Below are 18,351 nucleotides of genomic sequence, written 5' to 3' on the forward strand. Positions count from 1 at the left end.
CTAGGTCTGGAACAGGGTCTGGAGCACCTGTACTTTGGAGTCCCACATCCCAAGAAGGGCTCAGTTAAGAGGATAGAGCCTATATATGTGCCTTAGAGTCTCAGAGCAAGAAACAGTGAGTAGTCCCTGCCCAGCACTTGAGATCCAGCATTTAGGTCCACTCACAACAGACTGGCATCTGTACAGTATAGTACTGGGCCAGGATGTGACAGATGCATCCCTATTTTAAAATGCCAAATTCAAAAAATATTGATTCCATAAAAAGTGTAATGCTGACATTTATTTTTTACTCTTCTGTTTTTCTTGTATCAATGTAAAGAGGATCTTTCCATTGAATTCAATGGTCTTTACATCAGGCACAGCTGAGCAGAGGCATAAGGATCCAGAAGATAGCATCTTGGTCTGCAGAGCTTTGGGTGGCCTCTGCTACAACACCACCCATCCAGCAATCATAGCAGAACCATGATCAATGTACTACAAACCCCAGGAGACTAGGCAAAAAAGAAGTGCTTTCCACAGAAAACTTGATTGGCTACACCTCTCCATTGCCTCTGATTGGTCCAGACTCACTATTTAAGCATAAAGGAAATTCCAGAAAGATGTCTGTGCAACCCTTCAGTACCTGGGATGCTGCTATAACAGACCCCCCCTGCTTCTGACCCTGCCTCTGTTCTTCAGCTCTGCCCCTTTGCTTGACCATGATCCCTGACTCCAGCTACAGTCTCTGACTCTACCTCTGATTCCTAATTCTGCTTGACTCCTGGTTTCTGACTCAGGCTCTAACCTATGACTCCTGGATCCCAACTCCTGCTCCGCTATCAGGCCCTTCTCCTGTGCTGACCACTAGACCAGTCTCCTGATCCTACCCACTAGGCCAGATCGCCCATGTCCTGGTCATGACAAGAGGTGCATTGGTCTGCACCAATTGTTTTTAAAAGTGGGCATCAGAGAGAGAACCAGCAGAATGGAAAGACTATATCATAGTGTCCCTGTGCAAAGGTAAAGGATCTTGCACTGAGTGTGGCAACTACAGGCCGATCTTACTGCTATCAGTCTCTGGAAAGATCTTTGCTCACATTCTGCTTGGTAGGATGCAGCCACTTCTTAATAGACTTCCACAGCAATCAGGTTTCACTATGGGACTGTCCTTTACCTCCAGCTGAGATGCACCAAGAATTTAACCACCCTCTTCACATGGCATATATTGACATCAATATATGGCTTTTGATCTGGTTGTCAGGTCAGCACTTTCAGCACAGGTCAGCTTTTTATCTCATTGACAGGTTCACACTAAAAGGAGCTGGAGTTCCAAGTGCACGATCTTCACGCTGCTACTAGTGTGAAAGTGTGCACTGGTTCATGGCTTTCTGCACAACATCAGTTGTGCAGCAGAGATGTGTTCTCTCCCTGGCAGCCTTCTGCTGAGCTATTGACTGAATACTAGGATTTCCCACTCCAAACATCGGAATCAAGGTTGGTCAAGCCACGTTCATTGACCAATATGCTGCTCTATTTGTGGGGAAGCCAGAGAATTTCCACCGTGCCCTTCAAAGTTTCCAAGATGCTGTCCACACCACAGAGTTGAATGTCTCATGACAGAAGACCAATGTCCAGAACCTTGAAGCTGGGCCACCAGAATCCTCAATAAAGGTGGGGTCAAGTGCCATGGATAGCGCCAATGAGTTAATCTACCTGGGCCACAAGCCAAGGTCAAACTGTCACAGTAATCCAGATGTCCTCTGACAAATAGGTCTCACCACCTCCTACATGAAGTCCAAGCCTTGCCTATGGATGCAAAAACATCTCTGGGGTGAGACAAAGTTCAGGATCTATCAAACTTGTGTACTGTCATACTGCTCTATAGGTCAGAAACTTGGATTCTCTTACAGGCAGACTTGGAGCACCTAGAGGCAGTCCACATGCACTGTCATCACCAAATCCTGAGCGTAAAATGGTTTGACTTGTGCAAAATGCTATAATCTTGCAGACATCTGCCCTTCCTCCAGTCATTCACTGCATTCAAAATCAGCATTGCATGCTCCTCTGCCATGTCGCTAGGATGGACAAAAATATCCCAGCACACCAGGCTCTCAAACTCTCCATCAACATACAAGAGGTGTATGCCTGGATCCTACCTGATGTTGCCTGAGGGGCCATCCCAAAGATTCATGGATTCCCAGGACTGAGTCAGATTTGGGAACTTCCCTCTACAATGTCTGGTATGATACCATCAGCCATGGTCACTCTGGCTGGCGCAGTGGTCCTCAGTAGACCAGGCACATTTGATGATATGTCTGGCCTTTAATGACATTCTAATTAACTATTTTCTGGAAGTTTTATCTTTTGACTTCAGTGGGAGTAGGATAAAATCCAGACAGTAAGCATTTCAGAGACAACATACACACATACACACACACAAATATAAATATCTAAAATCTCAGAGGATAATCCCACCCAGTTACAACTTTTTAAGGAAGATCTAGTATTGATGGATAATTTTGCTTTGTTTCCACAAAGCTCTTTTTTATGACAGCAACTGAGAATTCTTTCCCATGACTCTGAATCTCTTTCTTTTCAGGGAAAAAAAGAAGAGAAATATATGAAAGCAGTGGGCAATTGATCTGAAGAATACATTTATTTTCAATCCTGCAACTATATTCTCTTTTCCCCCCTCCCATCCCATTTGTTATTTTGCTATGTTTTTTCATTGAACATAAAAGCCTCTAAAATCATAAAGACTTATTTTAAATTCAAACTTATTTCAAGACTCTTCTGCCCAGTTCTGTCACTCTCTTATTTGTTTACTGCATTTTGCCTGTCCAATGTGTGGTGCTAGAAACAGGTCACATAGAGCCTTAACTCCTATTGTTATCAATGGGTCTACTTGTAGAGTAAGGCAGTAGACAACATGAGTAAGGGTGGCAGAACCTGTTCCAAAGAGAGAACTCTACTCTATTAGGTTTGTTTAAGACTCTTAACAGCACAAGGCTCTTTCAGAACTATGTTACTTAAATCAGTTTTGAAACTTTATTAAACAGGTTCTGTGAAGGGAAAAAACTCCCTCAGACAAAACATGCCAATCTATCAGTTTATCATATTTACCTGTTTTACCGTTGGTCCCAGTAGCTTGGCTATCGGTGGTCGACTGAATACCAGGAGGAGAGAGGATGGTAGGTTCAGTGGAAGGAGCAGGAGACACATTTATAGGTTTGGTTGAAGGAATGGTAGAAGGAACTACAGTAGCAGGTTTGGTTGGAGACATAGGAAGAGAAATTGTGGTAGATTTGGTGAGAGATGTAGTGAAGTATTTGGTGAAAGGCACAGTAGAGGGAATTGTAATGGTAGTTGTAGGAGAAGATGTAGCAGAGGGAATTGTAGTGATGTTTATAGGAGAAGGAGTAGCAGGGGGAATTGCGGTAGGTGTGGTGGAATGCATAGCAATAAGTTTGGTCAAAAGATGATTTGTAGTACTAGGTTTGGTTGAAAGATGAGGAAAAAAAACAGTGGTTTGTTTGGGGGCATGAATATCAGGAGGAGGTTTGTCAATAGAAATTTTACTGGAAGAAGCAGCAGGAGAAGCTGGAGGGCCACTTTTGCTAGGGGCAGCACATACTACTGTGTCTTGTCCATAACTATAGAAAAATAAAAGAATGGTATGAAAGTTGTGGCAAGCTTAGCATTGTTTATATATTAAAGAACACCATTTAATAAGGCTTCAGTAAAGGAAACCTTTAAATGACATCATTACAACAGTGCATCAGATCAGATGCCTGTGGTACTCCTGCAACAAATATTGTTAATTTGTCACACTTTGAGGATGCAAATTCTGAATTCTATTTTGTTAAATTCTCACTAGTAATTTAGGTATTGTAATAGCAACACTATGTTGGGTGCCTACTTTGTGGATGATAGCCAGACTTTGAACCTTATAGCATGTGGGAAAACCCACGTACGAGAGCTAAAAGGAGAGGAAAATTCCACTGGGTTTTACTTATGGAGATTTCCTTCCCAATTGTTATTTTGTGGCTGGGGTGTTTGCTAATGCATCACAGACTAAAAATCAGAATATTCCTTAAATAGGAAAGCAAGTCTTTGCTATTTATACTTACCATTGCAATATTTGTAACTCTTCAGCGGTTGAGGGCCAAGATTGCAGAGCTGAACAGAAGCACAGTTCTATGGTGACAAAGACATGAAAAAGCATTATTCTGATTTGTCCAGTAGCCATTATATACAATTGTTAAAAATCATATTTTGACCATTTAAATTCCATAAAGCATTTTGAGATAATTTGTGTCAAGCTTTTTTCACATTCATAATCATGTAATAAATTAATATAAATATTAGTACACCATCACATTTTTGTGGAGTGGCACAAGCTGTCACAGACAGTGGAGATGGCTCTTTTGGAGTGTTACAAACAAATGGAGTGTAGAATGCACAACTTCATGACTTGTGATTTTAAAAAAGATAGCATCACCCACTACCATAAAAATACCTTTACCTAATCAAGTAGTGTGGCAGTCTGTCCTTCCTTAATTTGTTGTACAAACATAATCAGCAGTTTTTCTAACACAAAGTCTCCCCAATAAATGCAAACACTAAATACGTTCCATGTCTGAATATCCAAAATAGGAAACATGGCAGAGAAACACTTTACATATACTCTTCCTGCAACTAACTTTAATTAACTCTTTTATTTTAAAAATACATTTGCTTCTTTTCTGTTAAAACATTTACAGGTCATCTTTAAAATTATTATCCTTAGACTGAAGAGGGACACTGTAATAAAAATATATTAAATATTAAAGGCAACTTACCAATTTGGACTACTTCTGCTCTTTTTAAACGTGCTAATAAACTGCTTATATTAACAGTCTTGGCCAGTTTTACTATAAACTTGCAGACTGATATACTGCAATGAGAAGAAAATGAATTGTAAACAAGAAACAGATTTAACTTTATATGCTGTATACAGAAATACTGCCAGTATCTGAATTCAAGTACCATTTTCCCAACCTATTTTCAAATCTGAGGACTATTATTATGCTAACAACCTACCCTTTTCAATTTAAAAATAGAGAGAACAAGAGTATTACTTTGTGTTGGTTTACTCTCTCCTAGTTCCACGGACACCCACTAAGACTTAAGGCCAAATCCTCCACTGCACTCAGTTAAGCCAGACAAGTAGGTGAATGAAGGCACAACACAGTGACTGAGTTTAAGTGATAGGCTGAAACTTCTGTTCAACCAAAGTAATACTGATGAGATCAGTACCCCAAATCTTACCACTCAAAATAAGGGGCCAGTGCAAGAGGTCATGGCTTTACATCATAACCCCAAACAAGAAATCAGCCAGCCTCTACCTGACCTCGCTGTCATTTGTGGGATCCAACCAGTTGCTCCCCTCATGCAAATGAAGGTAGAGACTAGGAATTCTCTGATCTGCACTAGATTTAAGAGATTTCCCTTCTAATCCCCAGCAAAATCAGATTACCCCAGGAGCATCCCAGTCAGCAACTACCCTACCTCACACTGAGCAACAGTGGAAACAATTCAAATGTCTTCCTCCCAGTCCAGGCCTCCCAGGAGATGTGAAAAAGTCAAAATACCCTCAGGACATCAGCCAGTTCTGCCTGGAGGGAAAAATCCTTCCAGATCCCACAGAGGGGCATTCTGGCTAGGCCCACAATACACCATAAGACAAAATTATGCCTTCAGGATATGGTTGCCAACCCTCCAGGATAGTTCTGGAGTCTCCAGAAATTAAAGATTAATCTTTAATTAAAGATTGTCATCTGATTAAAATCTCCAGGAATATGTCCAACCAAAGTTGGCAACCCTACCTGAAGACAAATAACTCACAGAGAGGGCGGCTGGAAAGTCATTAAGTGCCAGCAAAGATGGTGCCCATGCCCAGAGAAGAAGCATTATAATCCAGGGCTGGGGATATGTGTGGCTGACCAAAAATGATCAGCTATCCCCCTACAAACTGGCAAATTGGGCATCGAGGTTGGCGGGGGGAAAGAGAAATGTCCTGTTCTGTCCCCAGTGCCATCCCTTTAGTCTTCCTCCTTCCTGACCTGGCCAAATCCTCTTCTCCACTGAGAAAGGGTGGGCATTTTATGTTGCATGAGCAAAGCTGCGGGCGGCGGGGGAACAAAGCTTTCAAGGAGCTAGTTACAGTTCCTTGATCCTCTGCCCTATTACCCACCATGTTGCAGATTAGCCTATCCTGGCAGCTATCCTAACCTGCACTAATTGGCAATGGTCCCTAAAGATGTACTCTAGCCAATCTTCCTCCCTTCTCTGACACTTTGGAGCAAATCCAAGGTGACTTCAATGGGACTATGGCTAATGATAATGGATTTGATCCAGGGTTTCTCTGTCTGTCTCTGAGTCTGTATACATGGGGCCTCAATCCGGTTTCTATTTACTTCATTTGAGGCAAGATCAGTCCCACATTTGATTTCCTAGCTAGTTTGTTTCAGTTCTACTACATATCTATTTTTTGTACACAATACAGCACAGGTACCTTAGGGGTAAAATTATTATTTAAAACTTTAACATGGCAGACCTTTGGTTTTCTGCAGCACACTCCATGAAAGAAGACTGTAAGAAAAAAGTAAAATATTCTTTCAATAGAAAACATATTTGATCATCAGCTACTGAGAATGTCAGAAATAAATAGGAAGTGCATTTTTCCAAATAGCTATAATAATAAATAAGCACACAAATAAAAGTGCTTACCTCACTTTCTTCTTGCAATGTTTTGTTGAATTCTGAAATTCTTTAAAAGCAAAGGTTAACTATAAATGGTGGATTCTACTTATGTTTATAAAGAAGATATTCACAGAAGTTAAAATGGTAGGAACTAAAGGAATGTTAAGATATATAATATTTCTTGAAATGTTCTTTGAAATTTACTTGGCAATGATTTCCTAACATGCTAACTCAAAATCATATTTTAAAATTGTATAATTACTTTAAAGGTGCAAATGTCTAATATTATAGTAAACAGTATTTGTTAACAAAATAATTGGTTGGCATTTTGGATGAAGCCCTGTAATTCCTGTTTGCTACTTGACATTGTCAGAGGAATTTAAGTTTAATCCTCTGTCATCACACCCATATAAAAATATTTTATTATCGATTCACTTATTTTAAAGTAATTTAATATTGAGCAATAGACAATTTCTGACTAGTGTTCTGCTAACAAGCAAGTATGTGGAACACAATGAGAACTTGTAATTGAAGCAGAGCATGGGAACAGAAGAGACATATAGGCTCCTGCAACTATAGAATAAGCACCAACTTGCAAGGGAATTTTTCTGAATTTCAATCTATAGTTTGCCACTTCAACTTTGCTCAAACCTATGCCACTCCAACTTTGAATTTGATGCAGTGAAACAGGAAGAGACAGCAGAGAGTGTCAAAGAGTAATGAGCTAGGAAAATGATCTTATCAGCTTTGTTTTGCCTAACCAAGAGTTTTGGATGTTTGCAAAGAAAGCAAACTACATATCTTTGGGATATTATAAAAGAAGAAGTGGCATCAGAGTCCAAAACAGAACAAGGTGAATGTGACAAATGCATGTAGGGAATCATAAGCACAATAATATTTCATTTTCTAAGCAGAATGAGACCAAAACTGGGTCAATCATGTTTTCCTGATGAACACCCATATTTGATTTCACAACTGACAACAGATAAGTGATCAGCTATTTCTCCTTTAATCAGCCTGCCAGTACACATGGTGAATTTCACACAACTTCAGCACATGTTGTTATTTTCTTACTAAGGCCCTGATCCTGCAAAGATAGAGTCCTGCATCTGTGTGGAGCCCCAATGAAGTTGCAGGATAAAAATCTAAATAAAGATAGCAAATAATACTATTTGTAAAATATCAAAACACCAATAAATAAAACTAAAACTAAGAATAATCTAAGCAATGTAAATTTTACCCATACTGTGAGAAAATACTGAAATTCCTTATACATTCCTTAAATATTATTCATTCTAGAACAAATACAGGAATAATGAGAAGTGAAGAACCTGCTGATGACATAACAGTTCTCACTTAATCTTAAATACAACCAGTATTCAGCAGAATTGGAAGAGTCAATTTATGATGATAATTATAAGTTACTTACTTTGATTCTTGTAGAGTAGGTGTTGTAAATGGAATTAATTTTGTAACTTTATTGCTACTGGTTACATCATCAATCTGTTAGAAACACAGAGTCAAATAATAATTTAAAAATATAATTCTTATATAACTTTTAAAAAATGAACATCTTACTCAGCCCAACAGTCTGAAATTGCAAAGGTTAAAAGCACTCATCATGAGCACACTGTAAAACATGTTTTAACAGAAATCTTAACAACTGTGACCCAGGAACCACTGGATGCCAATTGGCAGAGAGCACAGAGGATATAAAGGATTTTTCAGGGATCCTCTGGGCCAGATATATGCATGATAATTCACCAAAGACTGGCATGTGAGGTGTCTACCGAAAACCAGTAACCCACTGGTATTCATAATCATTGTAAAATCTATGTATGGAGAATATTTACGGAATTATATAACTATACTGAAAACAATGTTCTTATGGTCTTGGAGTTAAGGGAGGTGACCAGGTTTGGACAGAAGGCGAACCCACCCTTTGGGGAGGCTAGCCCACTAGCCTCATCCCTTCCGCCTGAGGCCCCACCTGCCTGATTCCCTCTTCTCCCTGCAGCTGAAGCCCGAAGCATCCCATATCCCCACCTGGCCCAACCCCTGCCAGCAGGCCCAATACCTGAGCTGCCCCAGGCCACCCTGGCTGGCCCAACCCCCACTGGCCACCCTGGGCCACACTGGCGAGCCTGATCTCCAGGCTGCCAGAGCCACCCCGGCCAGCCTGACCCAACCCCTGGGCCAGCCGCAGCTATGCCGGTCCAAGCCACTCCAACTGGCCTGACCCCCACTGGTGGGCCTGGCCCCGAGCTCACCCAATCCCCGCTGGCTGGCCTGATACCTGAGCTGCCATGCGCTGTCCTGGCTGGTCCAAACCCCACTGGCCACCCTGGGTCACACTGGTGGGCCCGAGCCCTGCCAGCCAGCCTGAGCTGCCTCTGGTTGCCCCAACCTCTAGCTGCTGGCTGAGCCGGAGCTCCAGGCCGCGGCTGGAGCCGAGTCTCTGCTGGCTTTGTGGAGAGCATGGGCAGGGCCACAGCCTGGCCTATGATACCCACTGCCCCTCTCACCAGGAGGTGACATACCCCAGAATTTCTCCTTTCAGCCAGGAGGTAAAAGAGACACGTCTCTCTGTCTGGCCATTTGCCTATTGTACGCTTCCCAGTGTAGGTCTACTTGCATACTGAGACACAGGCAAAACAACAGACTGTGAAATATAGAGATGAAATCTACAGGAATAAATAAACAACAGGGTGTCCCGTTTATGAATAAAGATGAATGATAGGACTGATATATCTCAAAAAACCACACTGAATCCTTCACTGTGAAGGCAAGCTGACAGCACACTTGTTTCGTATAAGGAGGGTCATCCAAGCCTGGCTCTAAACCATTGAGGAACTTTGGGTGAGCAATACTTGGTTAGTCTAGAATGTGTTATATTTTATTTTATATGTAACTATTTGTTTCCAATATGTCTACTTGCTATTACCTGAATCACTACGCTTTGTTAAATAAACTTATACTTTATTTCACTACAATTTTATCTAACCGCCCTGTACTAAGCGTGGTGGTGATCTGAAGTGGATCTGGTAAGCTGGGGTGCACTGTTTCTTTGGAAGCAGTGGACCAGGGCTGGACACTTCAGGGAAACTTGAGGGCTGAGGTGTACCATTTGCTAACCTATAAATTAACAGCGGGGTCTGTGAAGTCTTGTGGGGAGCGCTTGTGCTGCCCATGGTCAGTGGAGAAAGGGAGCTGATACACAACAGGCACAGACAAGACTTCCTCACACTAAGGGCAGGTCATGACAAGGTACATCACAGCCCTGGGCACCCCCGATAAGCATCACACAAACAACTGATATTTCTTTGTTTACTGCACATAGCAGACATTTTGCTGAAATGGACATCGGACATCTAGTACACTGATATGTTACCAAAGGAACCATTAGTGATCATGAAGCAAATTATGATATAAGGGTTAACAATTTACAAAAGATTTTAAAAATCATATTAGGATAAGATTAATTTAAATGGATAGAATGGGTAATAGATAAAAAATTCTTAGGACTTACTATTTCAACACTTACTGAAGTATTATTGCTTTTTTCACTGTACTGAAATTTTACATAGCCCAGGTAGAAAACTAAATACAAAAAGACAAACAAAGTTAATAATAATGTTCATGGTTAATTGCTTGATTTAGAACCATTTTGAGAACTATACATTTCACGTGTTTTGAATTATGCGAGAAGATAAATAAAAGTATTCAATCTACCTTCTCTGAACCATTCATTATTCTGTATTCTTTTGCCATGCTTATTCATTTCCTCTCTAAACTAAATATTCCCAATATCTTTAGTTTCTCCAGATCTCTAATAATTTTTGCTGCCCATCTCTGAACTCCCCCTATTTCTCCTGTATCATTTTCAAGATAGAAAAACTAGACTGCACAGACAGTGACCCAGACCTTGATCTGCATAAGGACAGCATTATATTGCTTCCCCAATTTTAATTTGCTCTATATGTTTCAGGCTGGTATAGGGGGAATCTTCCGGTGCCATACTGATGATGTAGTGACTCGTATATGATTCCTCCCTTGTGACCAGTCAGGGGGTGTCGCTGAAGGAAATAGAGCAGTCTGGGCACTGGTCCAGCATCAGTGTAAATTAGAGCAGCCTTTAGATTACTGTAATTTAAAACCATCAGTTAATGGCTCCAAAGGCTCTTAGACCAGTCATGATTTACTGGGACTGCTGTAGCTATAGGGAATGTCATACAAGAGTCACTACATCAGCTGTGCACCACTTAAGGCTCACCATATACAGCTTGCTATGTCATCCTTAGGGCAGCTCTGTACCAAGGGAATGGCTATGTTTTTTTGTTTCCATCTAATCCATGATGGTACTTTCCCTATCACTGCATGACTACATAATTTCCTTAACAAAACTTTTTGATTTTTGAAGGTCCAAATATGTGCCAACAAATACTCCTTTATCCATTCTTTTGTTGACACGCTCAAAGTAGATTAGAGAAGTACCATGTTGTTTGTCCACTTTCATTTAAGTGTTCTATAAGTATTTTTCTAATCAATCTTTCAACCTCTGTTCTTGGTACTGAAGTAAAGCCTATTGGTCTGCAATTCCAAGATGACCCTTAGATCCTTTTTAAAAAAATGAGTACAACATTTGTTAACTTCACTTGGAGTAGCTAATTTTAATGAGACATTTTATACTTCTAATAGATGGTCAGGTATTTCATTCAGAGCTCTTGGACATACACCAATTGGTCCTTGTCCTTTAATTTATCAGTTTTTCATAGCATCTTCCTTTTGACTTCACAATCTTTGAAAAAAAGTCACTAAAGGTAATAAAGATATCTTCCCAGCATACTGTGTGTTCTTTGCAGAGAAGCTAAATGATTTCTTTGAATTAGAAATGATAGACATCATTTAGTTTCTCTGCAAAGTCCTCACCCTCTTTAATTTCTATTTTTACTTCCCAATAGCCCAGTTGACCCATCAAAGGTTTTATGTTGCCAATATACTTAACAAATCTCTTATTTGTTTTTATGTCCTCGCTTTTCAAAATCCCTCTTAGGTCTCTTAATTATGCGTCTGTCAATTTTAGTTTCCTTAGTTTTAATTTTCATATCGTATTGTATTGTTAATACATCAAACTTTGAACCTATTACAGTGCTACCTCAATACTTACATATGCTTTCTACTGTTTCCTTTTAATCCTTATTTTTAAATATAACACTATTTTACTGTTTAAAATAACATTAATGATATTATTATAATACAATTTTAAATGAATTATTTGCATTTTCTAAGTTTGATAATTATAGGTACTAGTAGTATATACACTTTATATTTACATGTGGATGAGAGAAACTATAAATTTAATATTTTCCTTCAGTATGAAACTTGTGAAGTACAAACTCAGAAAATATTTTCTTAAATATTATTTTTAATATTGCACATGATTTTGTAAGAGAAAGTTACATATTTTTTTCTAGGTTGGCAACCAGGATATAAGAATTTCAAACCTAGGATATTTTAGAGATTTTATAAAAGTACAGCATGTATACCTCACTACTCAGAAGAGAGAAATATTTGGAGATGATACATTTAAGAAAAAAAAACACTAACCTGAATTATTACAGATGGCTGATAAATTATATAAGTTGTTACCAGATAGTTTTGTTTCTGCAAAAAAAATTAATCCAGTTGAATTCAAATGTAATCTTGTTCAACATATGTATTTAAATATTATGTTTTTAAATGATGAATGTTTGTATAAACTGTCTTCAGGTTTGCAAAATATTTTACATTCTATCTATGCTTTACTGGTGTTTGTAGGGCACCTGTAACTAGGGTATCTAAGTCCCGGTATTCAGATGTAACGTATATCTATCTAAATTGTTCTGTAACTCTTCCCCCAGCATAACTATATACTATATCTACACACATATACATAAACATACTCTCTCTAGATATAATAAAAACATATTTTAGTGGTCACTGTTTAAAAAAAGAAATAAAGCAGCAATTATATTTTCCACAAACTAGTATCTGAGACAATGTGCCACTGTTTCCATATACTTAGAATGGGAAGTTAATTTAGTATCATATTAGATAGACAGACAGACAGATGAAATAAGACGTTCATTTCTGTAATTCATATTACAACTTTCCAGGTGCAAAGAGTGAAGGAAAAGGCCATTTATCTGGTCAGTTTTGTTGCTGAATATTAAATTAAACAAACATGCATGGTTAAGCTAATAAGGTTAATATACTGTGCACTATCATGTAATATAAATCAGTATATCATGAACAGACTCTTAACATACTGCCATGTTCAACCACTATAAAAACTATCATGTATTTTTGATGGTATTACTCTGGCTATTTATTTCACGAACACATGAGATTCAAAAACTATTCTATTTGATCCATCCCATTATTTTATCCAATTGTTAAAATAACCTTTTTTCTTTCACATGGTACAATATGATGCGATAACTGGCTCTGTGGCTGAGGGGAAAGCAGTGAACATGTTATTCTTTGATTTCAGCAAAGCTTTTGATACAATCTCCCACAGTATTCTTTTGTCCAATATCTTCATTAATGATCAGGAGGATGGGATAGATTGCACCCTCAGCAAGTTTGCAGATGACATTAAATGGGGAGGAGTGGTAGATATGCTGGAGAATAGGATAGGATACAGAGGGATCTAGACAAATTAGAGGATTGGGCCAAAAGAAATCTGCTAAGGTTCAACAAGGACAAGTGCAGAGTCCTGCACTTAGGACGGAAGAATCCCATGCACTACTACAGACTAGGGACTGAGTGCCTAGTCAGCTGTTCTGCAGAAAAGGACCTACGGGTTACAGTGGATGAGAAGCTGGATATGAGTCAACAGTGTGCCCTTCTTGCCAAGATGGCTAAAGGTATTTGGGGCTGTATAAATAGGAGCATTGCCAGCAGATCGAGGGACGTGATCATTCCCCTCTATTCGGCATTAGTGAGGCCTCATTTGGAGTACTGTGTCCAGTTTTGGGCCCCACACTACAAGAAGGATGTGAAAAATTGGGAAGAGTCCAGCGGAAGGCAACAAAAATGATTAGGGAGCTGGAGCACATGACTTATGAGGAGACATTGAGGGTACTGGGATTATTTAATCTGCAGAAGAAAAGAATGAGGGGAGATTTGATAGCTGCTTTCAACTATCTGAAAGGGGGTTCCAAAGAGGATGGATCTAGACTGTTCTCAGTGATAGCAGATGAGAGAACAAGAAGTAATGGTCTCAAGTTGCAGTGAGGGACGTTTAGGTTGGATATTAGGAAAAACTTTTTCACCAGGAAGGTGGTGAAGCACTGGAATGGGAGACCTAGGTAGGTGGTGGAATCTCCTTCCTTAGAGGTTTTTAAGGTCAGGCCTGATGAAGCCCTGGCTGGGATGATTTAGTTGGGGATTGGTCCTGCTTTGAGAAGGGGTTAGACTAGATGAGCTCCTGAGGTCCCTTCCAACTCTGATATTCTATGACTCTATGTTTATATATGTACTAAGTCATATACTTACCATTTTTACAGTGACTTATACCTACAAAGAAAAGTAATGATCAGAAATAAAGGTTGCAGTACACATGCAGCTCTCCTGCATAAATCCAAAACAGTAGCATTGAAACATACTTCTATTTTATTTGTCCATCAAACAATAATCAGCTCAGCCAATAGCATTGCAAACTTTCACATCCCATTTAGCCAACCCTCCTCAATCCTGTTGTATAGGTACCACTTCTTGGGGTGAGCCAGTAGTTCAGTCTGCATAGCCAATGTGTAAGCAGAGTCAGGATAAGCTCTACACTGACATCTGGTGGGAAGAAGTTCAGAGAGTGTATTTGCATAGGCACGCCCACCCTATCCCAGACTCCCAAGCTGTGGGATTGCTTGGTGACAAATTGCTCACCCTCAGTTGGGTGGTACTGGCTAGACATGGGACATGGGTTCCAAAACCCAGAGAATTGAGAGAGGTTGGGAACAGGTATCTGTGCCTGGTGGTGCAGTCCCCTTGTGGAGCTAGAAGCACCAGTTGCAACCCCTCCTCTCTCCACTGTGGAATGTCAGAGTTGATTTTTTTTATTCTCTCAAGAATCTAAATACAGGTTACTGAGCTGAATGCACTTTGGGCTAATGGTGCACTAGCACTGGGGCTCCCCCACTAAGAGCTGAGATCACTAAGAGTTGAAATCACAAAAAAGCTGAAATGACTGAGCTGAGCATTGTGCTAACTAGTGGGGGAGCCGGAAGATATGCTGTGGAACAGAGCAGCTGGTGGAGTGGAGCAGTTGCGGGGACGGCTGGAGTGGATCACGGGACAGCTGGTGGCAGCAGAGCGGAGTAGCTGTGGGATGGGTGGAGCGGCCCACAGAGTGAGCAGAGCCGAGCAGTTTTGCAGAGCAGCTCATGGAGCAGAGCAGCTGGTGGAGCGGAGCAGTTCCTGAGGATGGCTGGAGGAGCAGAGTGGAGCAGCTGGTAAAGCGGAGCAGTTCGTGGAGAAGGCGGAAGCAGAACCCACGGAGAGGCAGGGCAGTTGGCCCCGGACCACGTAAGGTGCCCCTTTCTACCTAGGCTGGGGGGGGGGACCTCTACAGATAGACTCTCGAACTCTGGGGTGGCATTGACCAGAGACTTTTGGGTTGTTGGACTTTGGGGTGATTGGACTTAAAACCCTAAGCGGAAAAGGGACAGTGGCAAACGTACTTGGAGGTGGGTTTTTGTTTATGGTTTGTGTTATAACCCTGTTTGTGGTGTTTCTCCAATGGGATGCCGCATTGATTCCTTCCTTTATTAAAAAAGATTTTGCTACACTCAGACTCCGTGCTTGCGAGAGGGGAAGTATTGCCTCCTAGAGGCGCCCAGGGGGGTGTGGTATGTGAGTGTCCCAGGTCACTGGGTGGGGGCTCGAGCCGGTTATGCATTGTGTTACTGAAACGGAACCCCTGGATACTGAACCCGGCCCTTGTTGCTGCCAACTAGATGGGCAGAAGGGTTACAAATGAATTCCTGATTTCTCTGCTGAGGTTATCATCTCATGCCAAATGTGAAGCATGGTTTATGTTTTTTGTGCTACACAATAAAAAGGGCTAATATATCTAATGCACTTTTTTTTTTACTTTAGTGCTCGACAGCCATCAGAAGGCAGTGACTTTAGGTTGTTGGATGATCCAGTTTTGAAACCTATTTTACAAAAGTAAAAGGTTCTAAGCCAGTCCCTGTGGAGCACTTTTTAAACATTGTTTGAAGCTCTAATTATTTTATAAACTCACTTCATTATGCAGTATTACAAAAATACTAATATATTCAGCTCACTGCTTAAATTAAAATAAGTTTGCCTTACCATTTATGTTGGCAGTGGTTGGTAGAGTAACACTGTCAGTTACATTGAAGGTTCTATTTGCAGATAATTTCTCTAAAAGAAATAAAAGGTAACTGAATTTATTAAAATAGTTAACACTGTATTAAAAGCAAGACATTAGAAAGACTCAATTTAGATCATTTAGATAGTAGCACAAAGCTGACAAGAATGGACTTGTCTCTTTCTCTGTGGTGGTACAGTGCCTTAGTGTTCCCAACCAGGGGTATGCATACCCCAGAGGGTATGCAAAGGTCTTCCAGGGTGTACATCAACTCATCTAGATATTTGCCTAGTTTTACAACAGGCTACATAAAAAGCACTAGTGAAGTCAGTACAAACTTAATTTCATATAGACAAAATGAGAAAGTAAGCAGTTTTTCAGTCAGTGCTTGTGACACTTCTGTATTTGTATGTCTTATTTTGTAAGCAAGTAGTTTTTAAGTAAGGTGAAACTTGGGGATACACAAGACAAATCAGACTCCTGAAGGGGTACAGTAGTCTGAAAAGGTTGAGACTAGGTTGAGAAAAGGTTGTGCCTTAGTACAATGAGGCCTTGATCTTGTTTAGCGTCTGTATGTGCTACCACAATGGAAATAATAAATAGTAAGGATACAGTAAATGCTATAGAGCAAGTTTAGGGACTATCTACATGCTTTTATGCCTCAACCCTGCAAAAACTGCTGGCCATCATCATTGTGATTTTCTTGCATTCTGTGTTCACACTGCGATTCAAATTGTGTCTGACTGAATAGTTTAAAGCCAATGCCTATCCCACTCAGGCTAAACCAATCTGTTGGATTCATACACAGGTTAGAAGATATTAATTTCCAAACTTGTTTTGAACTCAGTTTTACCTTGTACATTTGATTTGGCCAGTTAACACTATGTTTGAAGAGTCAGTTTATTGAAAAAAAAACCACCTGTTTTTAAATCGAGGATGTCATCCTCAACCAATTTTAAAACATTTCATTTTTTTTTTCAAGAAAGATGGTTCCTGGTCCAACATATCCTACAGTCTTGCCCCTCCACACTCTGATGCTCCAACCACCAGAAATACTGTTTGTGTGCTGCCACTACAGGTCTGAGCTGCACACCGTATTAGAGATGTATGACTCATCATATTGATACAACCCCCTTCACGCATAGGTACAGCAGCACCACACGGGCTCTGTGGCCACACAGCACTCTCTTGTTCTGAAATATTGTTCCATACTTCCTGTTCTACTCTGAGATAAATGGATTTGTGCTTTACTGAATCATGGCCTCAATTCATGCTCCCATTACCTTATCCTAAAGGCTTCACTGGATAACAGCAGCCAATCAAAACAAACTGTATGATCTTGACAGATACCATAAACTGAGTCAAACTAGGCCTTGTCAATAGCTGGATTGGAGGCTTCCAGGTATTTAGGAGCCTGTGGATTATCTGTGCAGCAGATAGTGGCTGCTAAAACAACAGTACATTAATGGGAACATTTAAATCAAACAGAAGTTAGGAAATTCAAAGATAAGGTTCACAAAGCAATGTTAAATTTATCCCTTTCATTTACTGCATGCTTTGTGATGGGCCTTGTGGGATTAAAATCTCAACTTTAATGTATATACAATGAAATCATATGAACATGATACAAAACAAGACTGATTTCTCATATGAAATACCATAATAAAAAAGTCATATTCAAAATACTTGATCATAGGCTCCCAAAGCTCATAAACCAACCACTTCTGCCACTCAAAATAGAGTATAACAAGGATAAAAAGCCATACCTGCTGTGGTGGAGAAGTTAAATTCAGGGATATTAGAAGTTTCTGCAGAAAAAAAATAAATACAAGAATTTCTAATAAAAAGCCTGTGAAATACTGGTTATATAAATGAGCTGCCAAGTCACTTTCTGATTTCTAGTTCAGACTCTCCTCTTGTTTGTACTGTCATGAATCGGTAATAATTTATTTTAAAAGATGAGCGAGTTGCTTCAGAATAAAACTTTTGCAAGTGAATGAAGAATTAGGCCTCTGTCTCTACATTCAGAGATCAGGAGAGTGAGTTAATTACGTCCCTCTTGTTTATCATAAGATTGACCCAGTTTAAACCATTAAACATATTCCCATATTCCACCATGATGGACACCATATAAATGTGTGTAATGAAGGCAGTGGATATTTAAAATTGTTTCAAAAATATTTTGAGTAGTTTTAGCAATTATGACACAGGGCCAAAAAGGGTTAAGTAATTTGTAGGCTAAATGACTCAAA

At 39.9% G+C, this 18,351-nt stretch overlaps 1 protein-coding gene across 9 annotated transcripts in view; it reads right to left on the reverse strand.

Moving 5' to 3' along the window:
* ADGRG2 (adhesion G protein-coupled receptor G2) overlaps nucleotides 1–18,351 on the reverse strand; it is a 99,374-nt gene that overhangs the window by 32,993 nt on the left and 48,030 nt on the right. For 8 of the 9 annotated variants that reach the window (XM_030574280.1, XM_030574309.1, XM_030574261.1 and 5 more), the window contains 11 exons: nucleotides 17,866–17,907; nucleotides 16,081–16,152; nucleotides 14,263–14,283; nucleotides 12,331–12,387; nucleotides 10,253–10,323; nucleotides 8,153–8,226; nucleotides 6,751–6,790; nucleotides 6,578–6,612; nucleotides 4,821–4,915; nucleotides 4,110–4,176; nucleotides 3,103–3,632 (listed from right to left, as the gene is read on the reverse strand). In XM_030574280.1, the coding sequence (XP_030430140.1) occupies nucleotides 3,103–3,632; nucleotides 4,110–4,176; nucleotides 4,821–4,915; nucleotides 6,578–6,612; nucleotides 6,751–6,790; nucleotides 8,153–8,226; nucleotides 10,253–10,323; nucleotides 12,331–12,387; nucleotides 14,263–14,283; nucleotides 16,081–16,152; nucleotides 17,866–17,907 (1,104 nt within the window). The remainder of the gene's footprint in view (nucleotides 1–3,102; nucleotides 3,633–4,109; nucleotides 4,177–4,820; nucleotides 4,916–6,577; nucleotides 6,613–6,750; nucleotides 6,791–8,152; nucleotides 8,227–10,252; nucleotides 10,324–12,330; nucleotides 12,388–14,262; nucleotides 14,284–16,080; nucleotides 16,153–17,865; nucleotides 17,908–18,351) is intronic. The other variant, XM_030574270.1, reaches the window with a different exon arrangement.

The sequence above is a fragment of the Gopherus evgoodei genome, chromosome 1 (assembly GCF_007399415.2).
Source record: "Gopherus evgoodei ecotype Sinaloan lineage chromosome 1, rGopEvg1_v1.p, whole genome shotgun sequence".
Lineage (NCBI taxonomy): Eukaryota > Metazoa > Chordata > Testudines > Testudinidae > Gopherus > Gopherus evgoodei.